We start from the raw sequence: 18,908 nt of genomic DNA, 5'->3' as shown, positions 1-18,908 counted from the left end.
ATTTCATATTTCTTATCTTTTCAGTCGCTGCCAGTCCTCCCCCCACAGTTCTATCATACGGTTCTCTGACTGGGAACAGCAGACGAGAGACTCCTGGGGCTGGTTCCCAGTTTTGAGTCCCCTGCTGCTCAGGACCAGGACCAGGACTGGACTACATCCTGCACTGATTCCTCACTTCTACACACAGGAGCTGTAAGCTTGTTGCTGCCGGTTCACAAACAACATCAACCAAATTTACCACAGGTGAGCAACTCCCGGAGATAGCCACTGGGCCAGGCCCAGGCGGATTTTCTCCCCCTTTGCGTGGGTTCATGATGCTCTAACATCCTTTGGATAGCCCAAGGCTGGGTTTTTCTGGGCAAACCTGTGTCCACTCTGGACCGCCCACACTGAGAGACCCTCACGTTCTTTAGAGCTTTTTAAGTTCTCATGGCAGAGTTGTTACTTTACCCACGTAAAGTCCACTAATAATATTGGTGATGGCCAATTATTAGGAGTTTGGAACCATATTAATTGTTCGGTCTGCAGTATAAAAAGTGACAACTTTAAGCTTGGCAGACCACAGCCTGTTGCCTTATCTGATTGTAATCCCGTGGGCTAGACCCCACACCCAATTTTATCTCAGGGACCACTTCCTGTTCCCCCCCAGAAACCATACCCATCTATGGCTTATCACACTGCCAACAAGCTTACAAAACTATCTTTGTTTTGGGAATATGTGTCCTTTCCCGCTCCTCCAGGATCCTTCCCCCTCCCCACATTTAAAGAGATAACAGCGTCTTCCCTTGCAGCCTTTAGGAGCTTTCTCAGTGTCTCCTTTCCTCCCTGCCCCCCCCCGCCCCGCCCCGCCGCGCTGCCAGTGTCCCTTTGTTTCCCGTGTGTGCCAGCCCATTCCCCGCTGGAGCCCAGACAGTGTTGAGAGATACGCGCGGGACTGTTTTAAGCTGCTCTTTAAGCAGCTTTGGGCTCTTGAGCACCACCTCCCAACTTCGCGCATGGTGTTTTGGCTCTCATGTTGCGATTCAGGTCTAAGTGCATGTTTGGCTTTAACGCTGTACCCTAATCCATGTGCCCCACAAGCAGTTCAGGCTACACGTGGCGACTCAGCTCCACATCCACAGCTCCACATCCATCCGGCTGGTGGCCATAGGCCTCTAAGAGCAACCCCGGCCTTGGGCCGCCTCCCAGCCCCACCGCTGCGGCGAGCCACCCCTGTGCCACGAGCCCACCACCGCGGCCACCATGAGCCTGCTTGCCATTGCGCCAGCACCGCCCCTCCCTTCCCCACCATCACCTCCACCTTGTTTCTGGACGTCATCCCACCCCTCCCCCGTGCACCATCATCACCGGCCACCTTATGCGTTTCTGGGGGCAGTCCAGCCCACCCCTGCGTGCTACGTCCTGATGCTTGCCCCACCCCCACGCTGGGCGTGCTCTGCCAGTTAGCCACAAAACAGCAGCTCAGTGGCTCCTCTCAGGTATGCTTTTTTTCAGCTCTGCTCAAAAGATGCTATTTTTTTAATTATAATTCTCAAACCATTTAATCAAGGTTATTGGACACCTGATAATTTTACCAGCTTTGTTTATCAATCAAAGCCTTGACTAATCTCCTGTTTTAATGACTAAAATTAACAGATATTTATCAATTCCTTTTGCTGTGGACCACCAGTAATGTTATATGTTAAACTTATTGCCTGTATTATACTATGTTGTTGCTGATCTCCTGTTTAACAACTAAGGTTATAAATTCCTTTTTGCTGGGAACCACTAGTTCTGTTCCAAGACAAGGGTTTTGTTGAAAGTTTTACTGTTGTCTCAAAAGCAAAAATAAGGTAATTGACTGGTAAGATAAAAAGTTGTAGAAAAGCTTGAAAAGAAAGAAGATAGGAAAGAAAGCTCAATTTGAGGGTATATATAGAAAGTTATAGAAGGCTTGACAGAATGTAAGACTTGAGGGTATATAGTAAGTTGTAACAGGCTCAAGAGAAAGATAAAAAAATTGTAAAAAGCTTGAGAGGATGTAAACTTTATTTGTCTTGGTTCATACTACTGCAAATAACAACTTTAAAAACTAAATGTGTTCAAAATTTGACAGTATTAGATCAGTTTTGATAGATTTTTCATAAGATTGGTAAATCTTTACTGCAAAATGTTTCCATTAAGATTTTACTCAAAAAAAAAAGATTTTACTCCAAAAGACAAAAGGCAGACTAAAGCCATTTTTGTTAATTCCACGTGTCACCCTATAAAAAAAGCGATATGCCATCTAGATAAAGCCTGCTCTCTGATCTGAAATGCCAATCTAAACTCCTGCATACTTACTTAATTCTACAGATACCTTTTACTGTAGTCCAAATCCCAAACAAAAAGGCAAAACTTGACCTTCAAACCTTATATGGATCTTAATACGGTTTTTATGTTTTCAACAACAGAGATAACAATAACACTTGTGACACTTGGAGTTCTGAGACAGGTAAACCTACACAAGGTGGAGCTGCCTGGACTCCCCCCCCCCCCGCTGCCATGGACTACACTCAAATGCAGCAGAAGACATTGGGCAAGAGAGTGCCCCATCCTGGCGTTCTTTGAGACCTTACTCCAGGGCTACTGGACTGTCCTAGCCACCAGAGAGTGGGTGAGCCATCCTAACTTCTAGCCCTCACAGGAGGTGTCGACACTGCCAGATTCGTCGCTGACAGGAAATTGCTGCCGAAGACTGAAGGGGCTCAGGGCCAGCAGCCCCCTTTGTGGGTGTCTGTTTCTTGGAGTCCAAGTTCCACTAAAACTCTCAGGTAAGACATTCTCTATATTTGTGGACATAGAGGCCATATATACAGAGTTCTTCCTGAGTTTTCAGGCTGCTATATTAAGTCCTCAATCTCTATGACAGGGTATTGATGGTCAACCTATGCCATTTATAAACAGGGCCTATTTTGTGCAGGTCCTATTCCTAAATCTTAAAATGCTTTCACTCCCTTGTGTTTATGCAAGCTCACTTACACACTGAGGCCTCGGCAGCTTCCACCTGTTGTCACTGGTGGACCTCTCCTCAGTGATATAAGACTACCCCCTTCCGAGCTTATTCACCAATTTGTCAGGCAACCCTGGTCAAGACTGACAGATACATTTTGTCTTCTCACTTTGTTTATACTTTTTCAGGATACATAAAAGCCTTTCCACAACCAGGTAAACTGCTGATACAACCAGGTTACAGCGACCCATGCCTAAATCAAAGTTGCTAGACTGCCATCCTGGTTTCACATCACTCAGGCTAAGAGGTGCCCTTCCAGCCCTAAATCTGATCATTCTGAGTGGTCATCTCATCTTCTGTCGTCCACCCGTCTCCATTTCACGAAGGCCTCACAGCCACAGTTAACAGGCTAAGTCATGTTTTGTTATCCACTTTGGTTCCTAATTTCTTATGTTCTATTAATGATCATTTTTACAGTGGGACTCTTAACAGTCTTTCCCAAAGACTCCCACATCATGCGTAAGATAATCTTCATAATGTTCTATGTGATGGCTGTCATAGTTCTTTCTATCCTCAGCTGTCTGGTTAAACGTGACATCCCTGAAAGCCTAAGCCCTTACTTTCCCTATACTGGTACAGCCACTGCCTTCCCTACTCCCCCTATTTTTTTCCAGTTCAACTCCTGGACCAGAGACAAGTTTTACCCACCTACCCTCTTAAGTTTTATGCTTTCAGATGGGGGAGTAATCACCTCTCATAACATCATTTCTCCTAACCTCACACTTAATTTTCAGAATTCTGCCTTATCATGGAACATGTCTAAATCAAAGGCACCTTTCCCTCTACCTCCTCATCTGGGTCCTTAAATATAACAGTGCCATGTCTTCTCATAACATCTTATCTCTTTGTTGTTTTTGTTGTTGTTGTTGTTGTTGTTGTTTTTTATCGGTACCAGGGATCGAACTCCCAACTGCCTGCTTGCAAGGCAGGCGCTTATGCCGCTGAGCTAAATCCCCAGCCCCTGTCTCTTTGTTTTTCCAGTCTAAATACGTGCATTCACCAGTGGAATTGTCCTGGCTAAAACACCTGGCACTAGCTTCTATCTGGGCATCAACCTTCATCCCGTCGACTCCCCTAGGCTCCAGTACAGTGCCCTCTGCCAGTAGGAAGTAGTTAAAGAGTGAAATCTTCGCCTCTTTTCATAATAATAATCATAAGACGGGATATGAAAGGGTTTTGGCCCAGACAGGACTCTGTAGCCAAGAAAGTCTCAACCGAAACCAGGAAGCTCCTATCTCCCCCGCCCCTAGGAATTTACCTGTGCCATCTTCCCGCCCCTGGAAATTTACCTATGGCGCCAAACCTAGGACCAGTGAGCTACCTGTGCATCCCTAATGCCCCCCTTAGGTTCCACCCCAAATCGAGGCTACTTATGTGCCTTACTCCACATGTTCCATGGAGAGATCTCCGACCTGGGGTGAAGATGCCATGCTCCAGGGGGTCGGGGGTGTCTCTCCCCGCATTCTCAAAATAAAGGTAATTTATATTTCATATTTCTTATTTTTTCAGCCGCCACGGGTCCTCCCCCCACAGTTTTATCGTATATCATCACAATAATACATTGGCATGTCAATGTATTGGTCTTGCACATGTGATAAAACTAGTTTTAGATTTATTTTGTTGTTTTTTTTAATTGGTATGGGGGATTGAACTCACAGCTGCCTGCTTGCAAGGCAGGCGCTTATGCCACTGAGCTAAATCACTAACCGATAAAACTGGTTTTAAAAAGTAATTCTTACAGGACACAGTAGTAAGCATCTCTAATGCCAGAACTCTGGGAAGCTGAGGCAAAAGGATCATAAATTTAGAGCCCAGCTTAGCAATTAGCAAAACCTGACTCAAAATTTAAAAAATAACGTCAGGGGCTGGGGATTTAGCTCAGCAGCATAAGCGCCTGCTAGAGCTAGAGAATGTAGCTCAGTGTGAAGACCCTATGTTCAGTCCCCAGTACCCCACCCTTTCTAAACACACTCAAAATAAATCTTGTGCCTTTTCTTTTTTTTTTTTTTTAATTTTATTTAAGGAGAAAAAAGACCAAAAAAACCCCCAGAATTTCAGAAAAAATAAACAGTAGGAAATCACTAGTTAATAGATTGCATGTTGTCATCTTAGAAATAGTTTGTTCAAGTTACAAAATTAAAGCATATAGACGACATTCAAACAGTGAGACTGTAAACAGTTTTGTTCAATGATCCAACAAAACTCAGTAATATGGTTATCTATCTTATACACTTAAATATACATGCAGTTATGTCCTTTAGAGCACTTTCTTTTCCTCTCTTTTGTACAATAACAATTACACATTTTGGGTTTTATTACTCCCACAGTTCTTATTACTTTTTTTTGAAGAGAGTAAAACCAAATGTGACATAACAGGACAGAGTCAGTCAAATAAAAGGATGGACATAATACATAATGTAAAAATAAAATACAAGGTGATCGACAATGGTTACCATAATGCCTCTTGCTATCTTTTTTTTTTTTTTTTTTGTCTTTTTCCTTTTTTATCGGTTCCGGGGATCGAACTCACAACTGCCTGCTTGCAAGGCAGGCGTTTATGCTGCTGAGCTAAATCCCCAGCCCTTGCCTCTTGCTATCTTAAAAAGAAATGCCTATATCATCAGTTACAATAAAATTGAACAAAACAGTAAAGAACAAAACTAATAAAACCAAAACATTGGGGACATTAGAGAATTTCAAAAGAAGATAGTAGTCAGCCAGAATGGGCGTCATAATGATTCTTATTGTCTTCATAGTTGTTGCCTATACTTTCGAACTGGGTACTATCAAGCTAAGCCGAATAGAGGAAAATCAGTCAAAACAAGATGGTGAGAGCAATACAGGGTTTCAAATCAAGTTAACAGGAAATCAAAATGGGTTACTATAATATATCCTGCTATTTTTTATTTATTTTTTCCTTAATTAAAAGGATAAAAATGAAAAAGTAAATAATAAAAAAAGGAGATTGAAATAAAAGAGGACATAACAACAAAACAGCACAGGCCAAAACATAACCATTTAAGCAAAATAGTGTTTCACCACAAGATAATCCCAACATAAAAGCAGTTACCATAGTGTCTCTTTCTTGTGCATTTTCTTTTTAACAAGGTACAATAACATCAAAGTCTGATGATTAGAGTTCATATTTTCCCCCAAAGTATTCATAACTTCCTTTTTCATTCTTGTCTTTTTTTGTAGCATAAAACAGTCAACTTGAGGGCAGTTTTTAGACAGTCAATGAAAATACTACAATGATCATGCACTCAGCTTTCCTATCTGAAAAATATGAACTTTCTGAAAAACTGCAGTGGAAATTACTAGCCATAGCTCCACTGAAAGTCATGACATTGTTACCAAGACTAAAAGAAAGATAGATTGACAGCCATGTACCAGAAGCACAAATGTGATGGCAATGTCCTCCTGGCCAGGGTGCAGGCTTCACATCCCTCCTACTGTGTGATGCCATTAGCCTGCCCACTGCGCCAGTGTCCTCAGTTCTTGCCAAGGATGCACACAATGCACTATAATAGTTTTAAATCCATCTAGGTCATCATTGAAAGTTAGTGTGACACAAATTTATTGTTTAGTCCACTATAGGGTCATGAGCAAAGTCTCAAATGCACTGCTCTAAGGTTCTAAACCATTTCTACTACAAGAAAGAAGAATTTGCCAAGCCAGGTGTGGTGGCGCACTCCTGTAATCCCTGCATTCTGGAGGCTGAGGCAGGGAGATCCTTGCAAGTTCAAGGCCAGCCTGGGCTACAAGCGAGTCCAAGGCCAGCCTGAACTGTGTGGATTATACTCTGCCTAGAATTATGTTTGCTTTTGGGTTCAAGATGGTATGCGTGGGGCACGTATGTTCATTTTCTTTCTTCTTTAATTCTTCTTAGTCTTTTAAAAAATGAGATAATTCATGTACATCAAATTCATCCTATCAAAGTGTACAATTCAGTAGCTTTCAGTACAAAGTTGTATAACTATCATCAGAATCTAGTTCCAGAACATTTTAACTACCCACTTAAAAAATCTGTTTCTCTCAGACCTATGTATAAATAGCGTTGCTGGGACCTATTGTAACTCCATGTTTATTATTTTTCTTTTTTCTGTGGTGCTGATCAAATCCTGCGCCATATTCTAGACAAGCAGTCTACCAGTGGGTTCCAACCCTAGCTGCATTAACTTTTTAAGGAATTGTTAAACTGTTTTCCAAACTATCTGCCACATTTTCTATTCCTACAAGCAATGTCTGAGGATTCAAAATACTCTAGCTCCTCACTAATATCTTCTTTTTTAGTAAGACCATTCCTAGCCTGCACAAAATATTGTAGTTTTCATTAGCATTTCTTTAAATATTAATGATATTGAGCACCTTTCTGTGTGCTGATTAGCTATGTATCTTCAGTGAAATGTCTATACATTTCCCTTGCTCACCTTTTGATAGAATTGTCTTTTTGTGGGGAGGGTACTAGGAATCCAACTCAGGACTCCACAGGTAGGCACTGTGCCACTGAGCTAATTTGTGGCCCCTGAATTGTCTTTTCGTTGAGTTGTAAAAGTTCTTTACATATGTAAATACCAGATCCTTATTACGTATAGGACTCACAAATATTTTCTCTAATGCTTTTTTTCTTTTTACAATTTTTTGTCTTTGTTGTTGTTTTTGTTATCAGGGATCAAACTGGCAACCTCACACTTTTCAGGCAGGCACTTACGCCACTGAGCTACATCCCCAGCCCTACCTCCTCTAATTCTATGGGTTGTCTTTTCACTTTTGGTAGTTCCCCTTGGTTTTCACAAAGCACAAGATTTTTTTTTTTTGTCTTTTTTTTTTTCGGTACCAGAGATCGAACTCACGACTGCCTGCTTGCAAGGCAGGCGCTTATGCCGCTGAGCTAAATCCCCAGCCCCTGAAAGCACAAGATTTTTTGAGATGGTCCAACTTACTTTTTTTTGCTTTGTTTACATCCTTTTGGTATCAGATCTAACAAACTATTGCCTAATCAAAGATCCTAAAGGTTTACATCTTTTTTCTTTTTTTTTTTAGAATGGTATTGTTTAAGCTCCTACATCTAGATCTTGGAAGTAATTAATTTGTGTAGACAATATGAGAGTAGGATCCAAAATCTTTTGTAGACAGATTTCCAATTTTTTTTTTTTTTGTCTTTTTGAGACAGGATGCCTTCTATGCACTTCAGGCTGGCCTTGAGCTCACTTTATAGCCCAGGCTGATCATGCAACGATCCTCCTATGTCAGCCTCCTGAGTGCAGGGATTACAGGTGTGCACCACCATGCCTAGTTTAGATTTCCAATTGTCCCAACAATATTTATTAACAATGTTCCCACTGGATCATGTTGACACCTTGTATTAGTTACTTTTATCTCATTGCCATGGCAAAATACCCAACACTCATATGGTAAGGAAGGAAAGGTTTATTTAGCTTATCATCAATTGGTAGGGTGGCAACCATTCATGGTGGCTGAAAATACCAAAAGCAACAAGAGAGGAGGGAAAGAGCAAGCTCCTTTCCATCCCTTGTATTGTATGCGGGCGACACGCCCTAGGGCAGGTGTGTCATTCAAAAACAATCACAAACTTTAGATCTAGCCACCTCCACAAAGCACCCCCTTCAATGACCACCTGAGGTTTTGAGGGGACTTTCAGGAACAAAACATATAATTAGATCATCTTAACAACCTTTTTCAAAATCAATTGACTGCTGGGTGTGGTAACACAAGCCTAAAATCCTGGCACTGAGAGTGAGGCAGGAGCACTAAAATTCTGAATGCAGGCTGGGCAACTTAATAAATTAGTGAGAACCTCTCACAAAATAAAACATGGAAACAGGGTGAGGATGTAGCTCAGTGCAAAGGCCCTGGATTCAATTCCTAGTAACACAAAAACAAACATACACACAAACAAGAAAACAATTTATAATAAACATAAGAATTTTACTTCTGGGGGCTGGGGATTTAGCTCAGCAGCATAAGTGCCTGCCTTGCAAGCAGGCAGTCGTGAGTTTGATCCCTGGTACTGATAAAAATGAAAAAGACAAAAAAAAAAAAAAAAAAAAAAAAAAAGAATTTTACTTCTGAACTCTCAATTCTATTTCATTAATTTATATGCTGATCCTATGTCTATGCCATAGCGTCTTGATTATAGTAGCTTTGTGTAAGTTTTGAAATTGCAAGACTGGTGTGGTGGTGCAGGTCTTTAATCCCAGCACTCTGAAGGCTGAGGCAGGAGGATCACTGTGAGTTCAAGACCAGCCTACACTACAGGCAAGTTCAAGACTAGCTGGAACTACATAGCGAGATTCTGCCCTCCCAAAAAGGGAAAAAGGGAAAAAGAAATTACAAAGTTTAAATCTTCCAATGTTGTTCTTTTTTCATGATTGTTTTTGGCTATTTAGGGTTAATTCATCAATTTCTCTAAAGATAGCACTTAGAATTTTGTCTTTTTTGGTATTGGGGATCAAACTCATGACCTCATGCTTACCAGACAGGCGCTTGGGCCACTAAGCTATAACCCAGCCAGCACTTAGAATTTTGAAAAAGATTGTATTGAATCTGCAGATTTATTTGTGTAGTAATGCCATCTTAATGATATTACACATGCCAATTAACAATATTATATATTCCAGTCTATGAACATGGAAATTTTTCCCCTTTATTTAGTTTTCTTAAAATTTTATTCAATAATATTTTCTAGTTTTTGGTGTATAATTCTTATACTTTTTCAGTTAAATTTACACCTAAGTAATTTATATTTTTCTTATGCTATTGTAAATGGAATTATTTTCTTGATTTCATTTTCATTATTTGATTTTATTTTAAAAAAGATAGGACCAGAGATTTAGCTTAGTGGCATAAGCACCTGCCTGGCAAGTGTGAGGTTATGAGTTCAATCCCCAGTAGAAAAACAAAAACAACTTATAAATTATTGGGCCAGGGATTTAGCTCAGTGGCATATGCACCTGCCTGGCAAGCACGAGGTCATAAGCTCAATCCCTGGCACCAATAAATAAATAAATGAATAAATAGAATAAAACAAAATAAAACCAATCAAAACAAACCAGTGTGATACAGGACTTCAGAACATTACAAAATCAACAATAGTTACCATAAGGCCTTTTGATATCATCAAAATAGCTGTAGATAACTTCAGACATAAAAATCAAACAGAAGGGGCTGGGGATTTAGCTCAGCGGCATAAGCGCCTGCCTTGCAAGCAGGCAGTCGTGAGTTCAATCCGTGGTACCGATAAATAGGAAAAAGACAAAAAAAAAAAAAAAAATCAAACAGAATAGAATAAATAGAAACAATAGAAACAAAACAATGAATGCAATAAAGGACTTCAAAACAGGACAATAGTAAATCCAAAGTTGCTACCATAATATATCTTGCTATCCCTGAAACAGCTGCTCTTGCCACCGGATTTGACATAATTAAACAAAACAAAAGAGAATAAAACTCAATCTAACAAAACAATGGAAATGATATGGGACTTCCAAAACATGACCACAGGGAATCAACAATGGTTGTAACCTTCAGAAGATGTCCCCCTAGATGTCACATTGTGTATCACTATCCTCTGAACCTGTGATCAGACCACTTGGCCCTAGACCTGCAATGTTAGTGAAACACCAGAGCACCACAGGCATCCAATTGCATTTCACCTCCGTAGCTATTATCACAACTGTGTTTCTTCAGATAAGCTGGTTGCTTACGCATGGGGTAGGGGAGTGATGTTGATATTTCTTGTTTGCCAGCCGGTGCACCAGAAGGGGCTGGCTGAGGTCTGGCTGTTCCCAGTCTGGCGGTGGCCACGCATGGTGCTGGTTCCCAGACTGGGCTTGCTTGCTGGTGTGTCTTTGTTCTCTCTACCCCTGGTCCATGAATCTTGATTTCAATTTTGAATTGTCCATTGCAAGTATATAAAAATGAAATTTTCATATATTGATTTTAAACTCTGCAACGTTGCCGACCTAATGTTCTTCTGTTATTTAGAAGTGCAAAAATACTAGCTTTTTATTATTTTTAAGCTGACAAATAAAATTGTCTACATTACCGTGTTTAGCATGTTTCAAATTGGGCACCTATACAGAATGGGTAAACTGTGTTAATATATGTGACTAACTATGTAAATTAGGGGCACATACCAGCTATAATGGTCTCTGGGTATATTAGCTAATATACAGAATCTACTCAAATTTCCCCAGTTCAAATAACATCCTTCACAATCAAGGGAGAAAACATGTCCCATTCAGGACTCTGAATTGCATTTGGTGTCAAGTCACTTCATCTTCTTTAGGCTGTGACACTTGAGCACACCCTAGCCCTCTTGTCTCCTTGTGGTTACACTGAGCTCATCTGGATTACCTGGGATCAGCCTTTCAGGATACCAATTTCATCTCAAAGTGCTAAGGAAACAGTCACAGATTATTTTTTATTTTGAAACAGGGTCTCACTAAGTTGACCAAACTGGTCTCAAACTTGTAATCCTCCCAGACCTGGTATTATAAATGGCACAGCTTTATAAGGAATTAACTGACATATGTACAGGGATGAACAAATTCAAATCTCCAGACTAGACTGGCACTCTTGAAACCCAGGGTAGCTAATGGTACAGACAGTCTGAGAACAGGCTGCTCCAGAATCCTGCCTATGGCAGATAAGGTTAGTCTTCTGCTGTAGCCAAGCTTTAACTGAATAGCTAAAGCCTCCACACTGCAACCTACCTTCCTGATTAAAGTGTTAAATCTCATCCCAGAAGAATGTTTGGCCACAATATCTGAGCACTCAGTGGCCCAGCCAAGGTGACACATGAAATTAACTGTCACTTGAAGAGTTGTGTAGAGAAGGCCACCTTGACAGAAACAGCAGCCATCAGTGAGAGATGTAGCCAGGTTGCTGCACCCCTGCAGGAAGGGGGCCAGAGACTGCACACTCTGAGCTCACCTTACTCTCTCCAGGCTCATTTTCATTGTTTGATTTTATCTTTAAAAAGATAGAGCCAGGGATTTAGCTTAGTGGCATAAGCACCTGCCTGGCAAGTGTGAGGTTATGAGTTCAATCCCCAGTATAGGGATTGGATGCAGCTGGAGGCCTCCTGGTGCCCTTATACAGGACTGAAAGAACAGACGATGATGTATTCTTTGAGAGCAAACACCATGATTGCAAAGAACTAAGAGTATGCCTAGAAGGACAAATGGAAGATATTTTACATAGGAGGTTATGCTGCAGTAATTGGTAATTCCAGCAGAATCATTCAAAGTAGAGAAAGAAAATAAAAGCAGAAATCAGAACAATAGAAAATGTACAATTGACAGTTACTATAAAAATACCTGAGATTACTAACTTAGAAAGAGAAAGGTTATTTGAGCTTATAGTCTGGGAGGTTGCAGTCGAGGATCAATTGTCCTATTATTTCGGGCCTGTCACAGGCAACGCATCATGGCTGAGAGCAGATTGGAGAGTAAAAGACCACTTACCTCATGGCCAGGAAGCAAAAGGAAGTAAAGAGAAGGTCAGTGTCTCATTATTCCCTTAAGGACATGTTCTCAGTGACCCAAGGACCCCGACAGGCCCTGCTTGTCCACAGTTCCTCCACCTCCTGAGAGCACTGCTCTGGGGACCAGGCTATAGCATACAGGTCTCTGAGAGATCTTTACAATCTAACCTGTGTTAGAGAACATCAACTAAGTAAAAGTTTGTTCTTGAAAAAGAATAAACCATTTCTGGTAACACTAATCAAGAGAAAAAGAAGTTTCAGCTAATGCTAAGAATAAAAATTAGATATGAGTTATCATAGTTTTCCACAATATCCCACACTGGTCCCATGTGCTCTCTCTTCTCCTTACTCAGCCCAAGCTCATTCTGCTGGGCCAGTGTGCCTCACACTCTTCATTTTTACTTTCTCTAATAAACTGTGCAAAAAAAAAAAATCAACTTTAGCACATTCATAGAATAATATAAATAGGACCAAGGATTTAGCTCAGTGGCATAAGCATCTGCCTGGCAAGCATAAGGTTGTATGTTCAATCTCCACTACAAAAAAAAATTTCTTTTAGAATAATACAACTATTTCGGGGCTGGGGATTTAGCTCAGCGGCACAAGCGCCTGCCTTGCAAGCAGGCAGTCGTGAGTTCGATCCCTGGTACCGATAAAAATGAAAAAAGACCCCCCCAAAATAAATAAATAAATAAATATAATAATACAACTATCTAAGTTGGGGAAGCAAATAAGTTTTAGGAAAGGATTATCTTCGGGATATCAGCTGATGATAAGTGTCAGTGTGAGCTAGTCTCAGCCTCAGAGAAGTCCTAAATAATTGAGTTTTCTGAGACCAGCCTTGGTTAATGGTACATAGTTGTTAGTTTCTAGGTGACATAGTTTCTGAGTGACACAATTACCTCCCACTGTGCCTCAGCTTTCAGCCAAGAAGTATTAAAAGTTACAGCAGGATTCATCTACCCTGTGGGAAATTAAGCATAAATCTGTTATAATAAAAGGCAACATAGCTGGGTATAGCGGCACATGCCTGTAATCTCTGAATTTGGGAGGCTTAGGCTAAGGATGACTTTGAGTTTGAGGCCAGCCAGGGCCTTCTGAGATGCTGTTTAAAAAAAAAAAAAAGCAACATAATAAAAGGAAGGGCAAGGACTAACTTCCTATCAAGGTAGCCATCAAGGCTTGCCTTGGTAATTGCAGAAAATGATCAGCAGCTGAGTTAACCAAGGATCATGAGCAAAGATGAAGTGGGCAGAGAAAGCCAGGCAATGGCCCTGACTAAGTCCCTTTTTAAACCAGTCATGGTGATGCACATCTGTAATTCTACAACTGGAATGGGAGGCTTAGACAGAGTTCCAAGTTTGAAACCAGCCTGGGGTACATTGTGAGTCTCTTGTCTTTAAAAAAGAAAAAGAAAGCAGGTCCATTTCTTAACCATTGAAAGTTGATTGATTAGGGCAAGAAAGGTACAAAAGGAGCTTGGAATATCTTGCTACGCCAGAAAGCAAGACAGCTATTAAATAACCTACTGGGTTTAACAGGACTTAGCTAACTCAAGAGAAAGGCTTCTACTGGCCACAAATGGGGCAATGCAAGTTTTGATAAAGATAATTTCAATGGACTGAAAGTCACCAAGTAAGTTTGAATCCAAGACTTCAGAGTACTTTAAAAAAGTTTTCAGCTGGGCATGGTGACACAAGCCTGCCATTCCAGCACTTGGGAGGCTGACACAGGACTGCTGCAAGTAGAGGCCAGCCTGGGCTGCAAAGTGAATTCAAGACCCGTCAGAACATAGTGAAATCCTATCTCAAAAAGACCAAGAAAAAAGGGCCAGGGATTTAGTTCAGTGGCTCAAGCACTTACCTGGTGAGTGAGAGGTCCTGAGTTTGATTGCTGGTACCCAAAAATAAAGATTTGGAAAAAGACCCCCCAAAAAAGTTAGGGAGACTACTCATTATTTTGGAAACTGGCAAATAAAAAAGAATCAAGTAATTATTCTTGCATCCTTAATAAGTTCCATCTCATGGTACCCAGACAGTTAATGAGGTAAATTTGCTCTTTTGAAAATTTTCTAGAAAATTAAAATATCACTATTTTTGTAATCTGTAGTGAAATAATGGACATGGGCAATGATTATCAAATGGCTGTTTGTAGCAGAGAACCATCGTGTACCTCCTGACTGATGTACCCAACACCACTTATGAACCACTCTTGAAAAATAAAAGTTTTATTTTTAAAGAGGAGAAAACCTCACAAAATTTCAGAACAAGACAGTAGGGGAGTAACAATTGTTTAACACATTACATGTTGTCATCTTTGCATTGTTACTCTGAGTACAGGATGTCCAGACCGGCAGTTAGCTGTCCAAACAATATTAGACACCCTCTTCTCAATGAGATGAGAGAAACTAGTAGTGTAACCATCTTATCTACCTGTGTATGTACAATTTGTTTTTATTTTTAAGAGGATAAAATAGAATAAAACTAATCAAAACAAACCAGTGTAAGCAATACAGGACTTCAGAACATTACAAAATCAATAATAATTACGATAATGCCTTCTGATGTCATCAAAATAGCTGCAGATAACTTCGGACATAGTAAAAGTCAAACAGAGCAGAATAGAATAGAAACAATAAAAACAATGATGAATGCAGTAAAAGACTTCAAAACAGGCCAACAGTAAATCCAAAATTGCTACCATAATATATCTTGCTATCTTTAAAAGAACTACTCCTGCCATAATCAAACAAAAGAAAATCCAATCCAACAAAACAATGGAAATATGACTTCAAAACAAGATCATAGGGAATGAACAATGGCTACAACTCTCAGAAGGAAATCCCTCCTACTAGATGCCACTCTACCTACCACTATCCTCTGAACCTATGATCAGACCCCTGCAATGTCATGAAACACCAAAGCACCGCAGGCATCCAATTGCATTTCACCTCCACAGCTATCATCGCAGCCTGTGTTTCTCCAGATAAGCTGGTCACTTATGGGGGAGGGGGGCTAAAGGGAGTTGGTACTTCTTGTTTGTCAGCCTGTGTACCAGAAGGGGCTGGGATTTGGCTGTTCCCAGTCCAGTGGTGGCCCCGCATGGCGCTGGTTCCCAGACTGGGCTTGCTTGCTGGTGTGGCCTTGCTCTCCCTTCCCTCCAAATCCTCGAATGGCACTGACTCACAGGGAGAGGCTTGGGTGTGGCTGATCCCAGCGGTGGCCTGTACATGGCTTCTTGTGTGTGCATAATTTTGCTTTTCCCTTCTTTTCTCCTTTCCCTCATCTGTTTTTGTTTCTTCCCAGAAAAATAAAATTTAAAAATATGAATCTGATGGTGTGTCTAGCTCTTATTATTAATTTACCAAAAAATAAAGTGCCACATATAAATGTGATGGAGACACAATTAGAAAAATGTATAATGAGAAATCCATAAAAAAAACTTAGTTTCACTGAGACTTCACAATGAAAATAGGTGACTAGAGATGGAGGGGAAAAAAAGATGGATGGGGAAGGAAGCGGGAAAGAAAGAAACAGTTGTAGAAGACACTGAAAGTATGACATCTAATTCTACATATATGAGTCCTGCTTGAATCCTGATTCAAAGCTACACACTTATAAGACAACAGAAAATATTAAACATTAATTGAATATTTGAAGGAATTAAGGAACAACTTCGTTTTTATAGGTGTGCAGCAGAGATGCATTTGGAAGTTTTTTTTTTTTTTTGTCTTTTTCCTTTTTATTGGTACTAGGGATCGAACTCATGACCGCACACTTGCAAGGCAGGTGCTTATGCCACTGAGCTAAACCCCCAGCCCCATATTTGAAAGTATTTTTAAGGATGAAATGACATGATGTGAGCTGGGTGTGGTGGTGCATTCCTATAATCCCAGCACTCGGGAGGCTGAGGCAGGAGGATCATTGCAAGTTCGAGACCAGCTTGGGATACAAAGTGAGCTCAAGGCCAGCCTGAACTGCACAGTGAGACCTTGTCTCAAAAAAAAAAAAAAAAAAAAAAAAAAAAAAAAAAAAACCCACAGAAAGAAAGAAAGAAAGAACATGATGTAGGAGACTCTAAATGTTCTTAAATAGATATAAAGGAAGGAAGGTTGGCCATGAGTCTGCTGTCTTTGAAGCTGGATTTGCTGAAGTCAGGTGATAAGCACCAGATAGATTACCATTTTGTTCATTTAAAAGTCTGTGTTATTAAAGGCTTAAAAACCTCCCTCCTCAGGAAGTTCTTCTTTCACAGACCACCCTAGCTAAGGTAGCCGAGTTTGCCCCATGCTGGTTAGCGTAACACCCTACTGCTTCATGGACTTAGGTCAGTGTTGCTGTATGTATTCATGAGTTTATTTCTATCTGCTACAATTTAGTTTCCACAAGAATAAAAGTTTCTCTGTTTGCTGCCGACCCTCTGGGGTTGTGGTAGCATCCAAAGGTACTTAATAAAATAAACGTTTGTTCCCTGGAAGAACAGATGCATAGAAGGGAAAAAGCTGGTTAAAGGGCAGAAACACATGCTAGACAAGTACTAACAAAGAAACATATTTGTAACAGTACCCTCCCCAAAGTTACCAGAAAAGAAAGGGAGATTTAAATAAAGCACTGTGGCTTTTTTAGCTGTCTCTCCAACCTTCTGAGAAAAATAAACAGGATTCATAATTGTTATTAGCCACAAACTCTTTCTTTGAATAAAAATAATTCAATGTGTAAAACATGACAGCCAAAGCAGATTTATTGCTATAGTTTAGTCTCAAAAAAATAAAAATAAAAATAAAAATAAAATATCATCCAGTGGTTATGAGGAATCGAGGAAAACCTGTCCCAGCAACGCCAGCTTAGAGGTAAAGGGCTGACTGGGGCAGCTGAGAAGTGAGGTTTTCTGCTTCGCCGGCTTCTCCCTGGGCTCGTCAGGAGAGGACAGTGTTCCAGGCCCTGCCGGGGGTGCCCAGGGCCCCGAACTCACTGTCTTCTTCTGGAATCCTGACCTACTCCGTTTGAGAGAATAGAATTCCCTCATCAAGTCTTCCACTTCCCCCTGCTCCTCCTTCAGTCTCCGGCAACAGTGCAGGGCGGCAGGGTCGATGGGATGAGCTTCTGTGTTGAAGATGTAGCCCCCAGCCCCGAGGATGCACTCCCCATAGGGGGTCATCACGGCATCGAAGGTGGAGCCATTGTTGTGGATAAAATTGGTGGGGTCAAACAGAAGGTAGAGGTATTTCACAGTCTCGGCCAGGAAGAAGGACTCCATGCGGTTGTCAAGCTTGTGGTCTCGGAGATCTTTGATCTGCCCAGGGGAGAGAGCGAGTCAGAGCAGCACAGCAGTGAGGGTTCCTGGCTGAATCACTCAGCCTCTCAGAGCCCCGCTCCTTTCTAAGCCACTGTCATCTCTCACCTGGACCATCACAACTGCTTCCAACAGACTTCCTGCTGCCCACCAAACTTGTGATATGTTTACTGTCAGTCACCTTCTTCTCATCCCCCTGTGTCAACACCTCACTTCACCAAGGCTAAAAGCCCAAGCCTGTGACTCCTCATGACTCGGCCCTGCTCCCTCCCTGGTCAGTCACCTCTGGAGTCCTTGCTATAGCAGCTCCAGCCACTTGGCCTTCCCATTTCTGAGCTGGCAGGAATCCGCTGAGGTGCTGTCCCCTCAGTTTGCAGTACTCTTCCTCCAGGTCCACCCTCTCTCCCCACTTTCTGTCCCCTCCTTCCTCCTTTCCTTCCTCACACACCTCCCTCACTTTCTTCAGGTTTCTGCTCAAATACTGCCTTCCCAGAGAGACCTTCCTTCCCTTTCCTCACAACAGGACAATCTCCTATTCCTTTTACACTACAGTTTTCTGACTATTAACTATCACAGAATATTCCATCATCAAAATGCACCATCAGTGCTCGCTTCGGCAGTAACAATATACAAAATGCACCATCATTTGCTTGGCTAATCCTCAACAGGCATTGAGATGGTCACCAAGTTTTTCCTATTATAAACAACAAGAGTCTAAGAACATTTCAGCTAAGTTTATAGGCATAGGGGAGTAAGGTAATTTGCTACAAATATTTTTAGTCTCTCCAAATCAGCAGTATTATTTAAATAAAACTATACTCCTCAGTGGACATCTATCTTACATTTAAAAATGTGGCTCAAATATGGACTTGATGCACTGCATTCAATTCCTGACCTGTTTGGCAAAGATCCGATGCCTGTTCCCATCATGCACCCTGGAGGCTTCCAAAGAGCTCTGCTTTCATGGAAACAAGCCTTGCATTCCCAAGAAGGCCCCAGTGGACCTGTTACTTCGGTTTTTCACAGAACACACTTTGGAAACTAAAACATATCACCGCTGTATTTTCCTCTATA

General features: G+C 41.2%; 1 protein-coding gene across 4 annotated transcripts in view; it reads right to left on the bottom strand.

Moving 5' to 3' along the window:
* Nucleotides 1-14,753: 14,753 nt before the first annotated feature.
* Nucleotides 14,754-18,908, bottom strand: part of Edem2 (ER degradation enhancing alpha-mannosidase like protein 2) — a 38,178-nt gene continuing 34,023 nt past the window's right edge. For all 4 annotated transcript variants that reach the window (XM_063248466.1, XM_063248465.1, XM_003467751.5 and 1 more), the window contains one exon: nucleotides 14,754-17,834. In XM_063248466.1, the coding sequence (XP_063104536.1) occupies nucleotides 17,346-17,834 (489 nt within the window). In that variant the 3' untranslated portion in view covers nucleotides 14,754-17,345. The remainder of the gene's footprint in view (nucleotides 17,835-18,908) is intronic.

Source organism: Cavia porcellus, unplaced genomic scaffold (genome assembly GCF_034190915.1).
Source record: "Cavia porcellus strain 051 isolate PalLab524CR breed Dunkin Hartley unplaced genomic scaffold, mCavPor4.1 scaffold_5, whole genome shotgun sequence".
Taxonomy (NCBI): Eukaryota; Metazoa; Chordata; class Mammalia; order Rodentia; family Caviidae; genus Cavia; species Cavia porcellus.
Note: the sequence above shows the minus strand (reverse complement) of the source record. Positions and strands in the feature narration are given on the sequence as shown.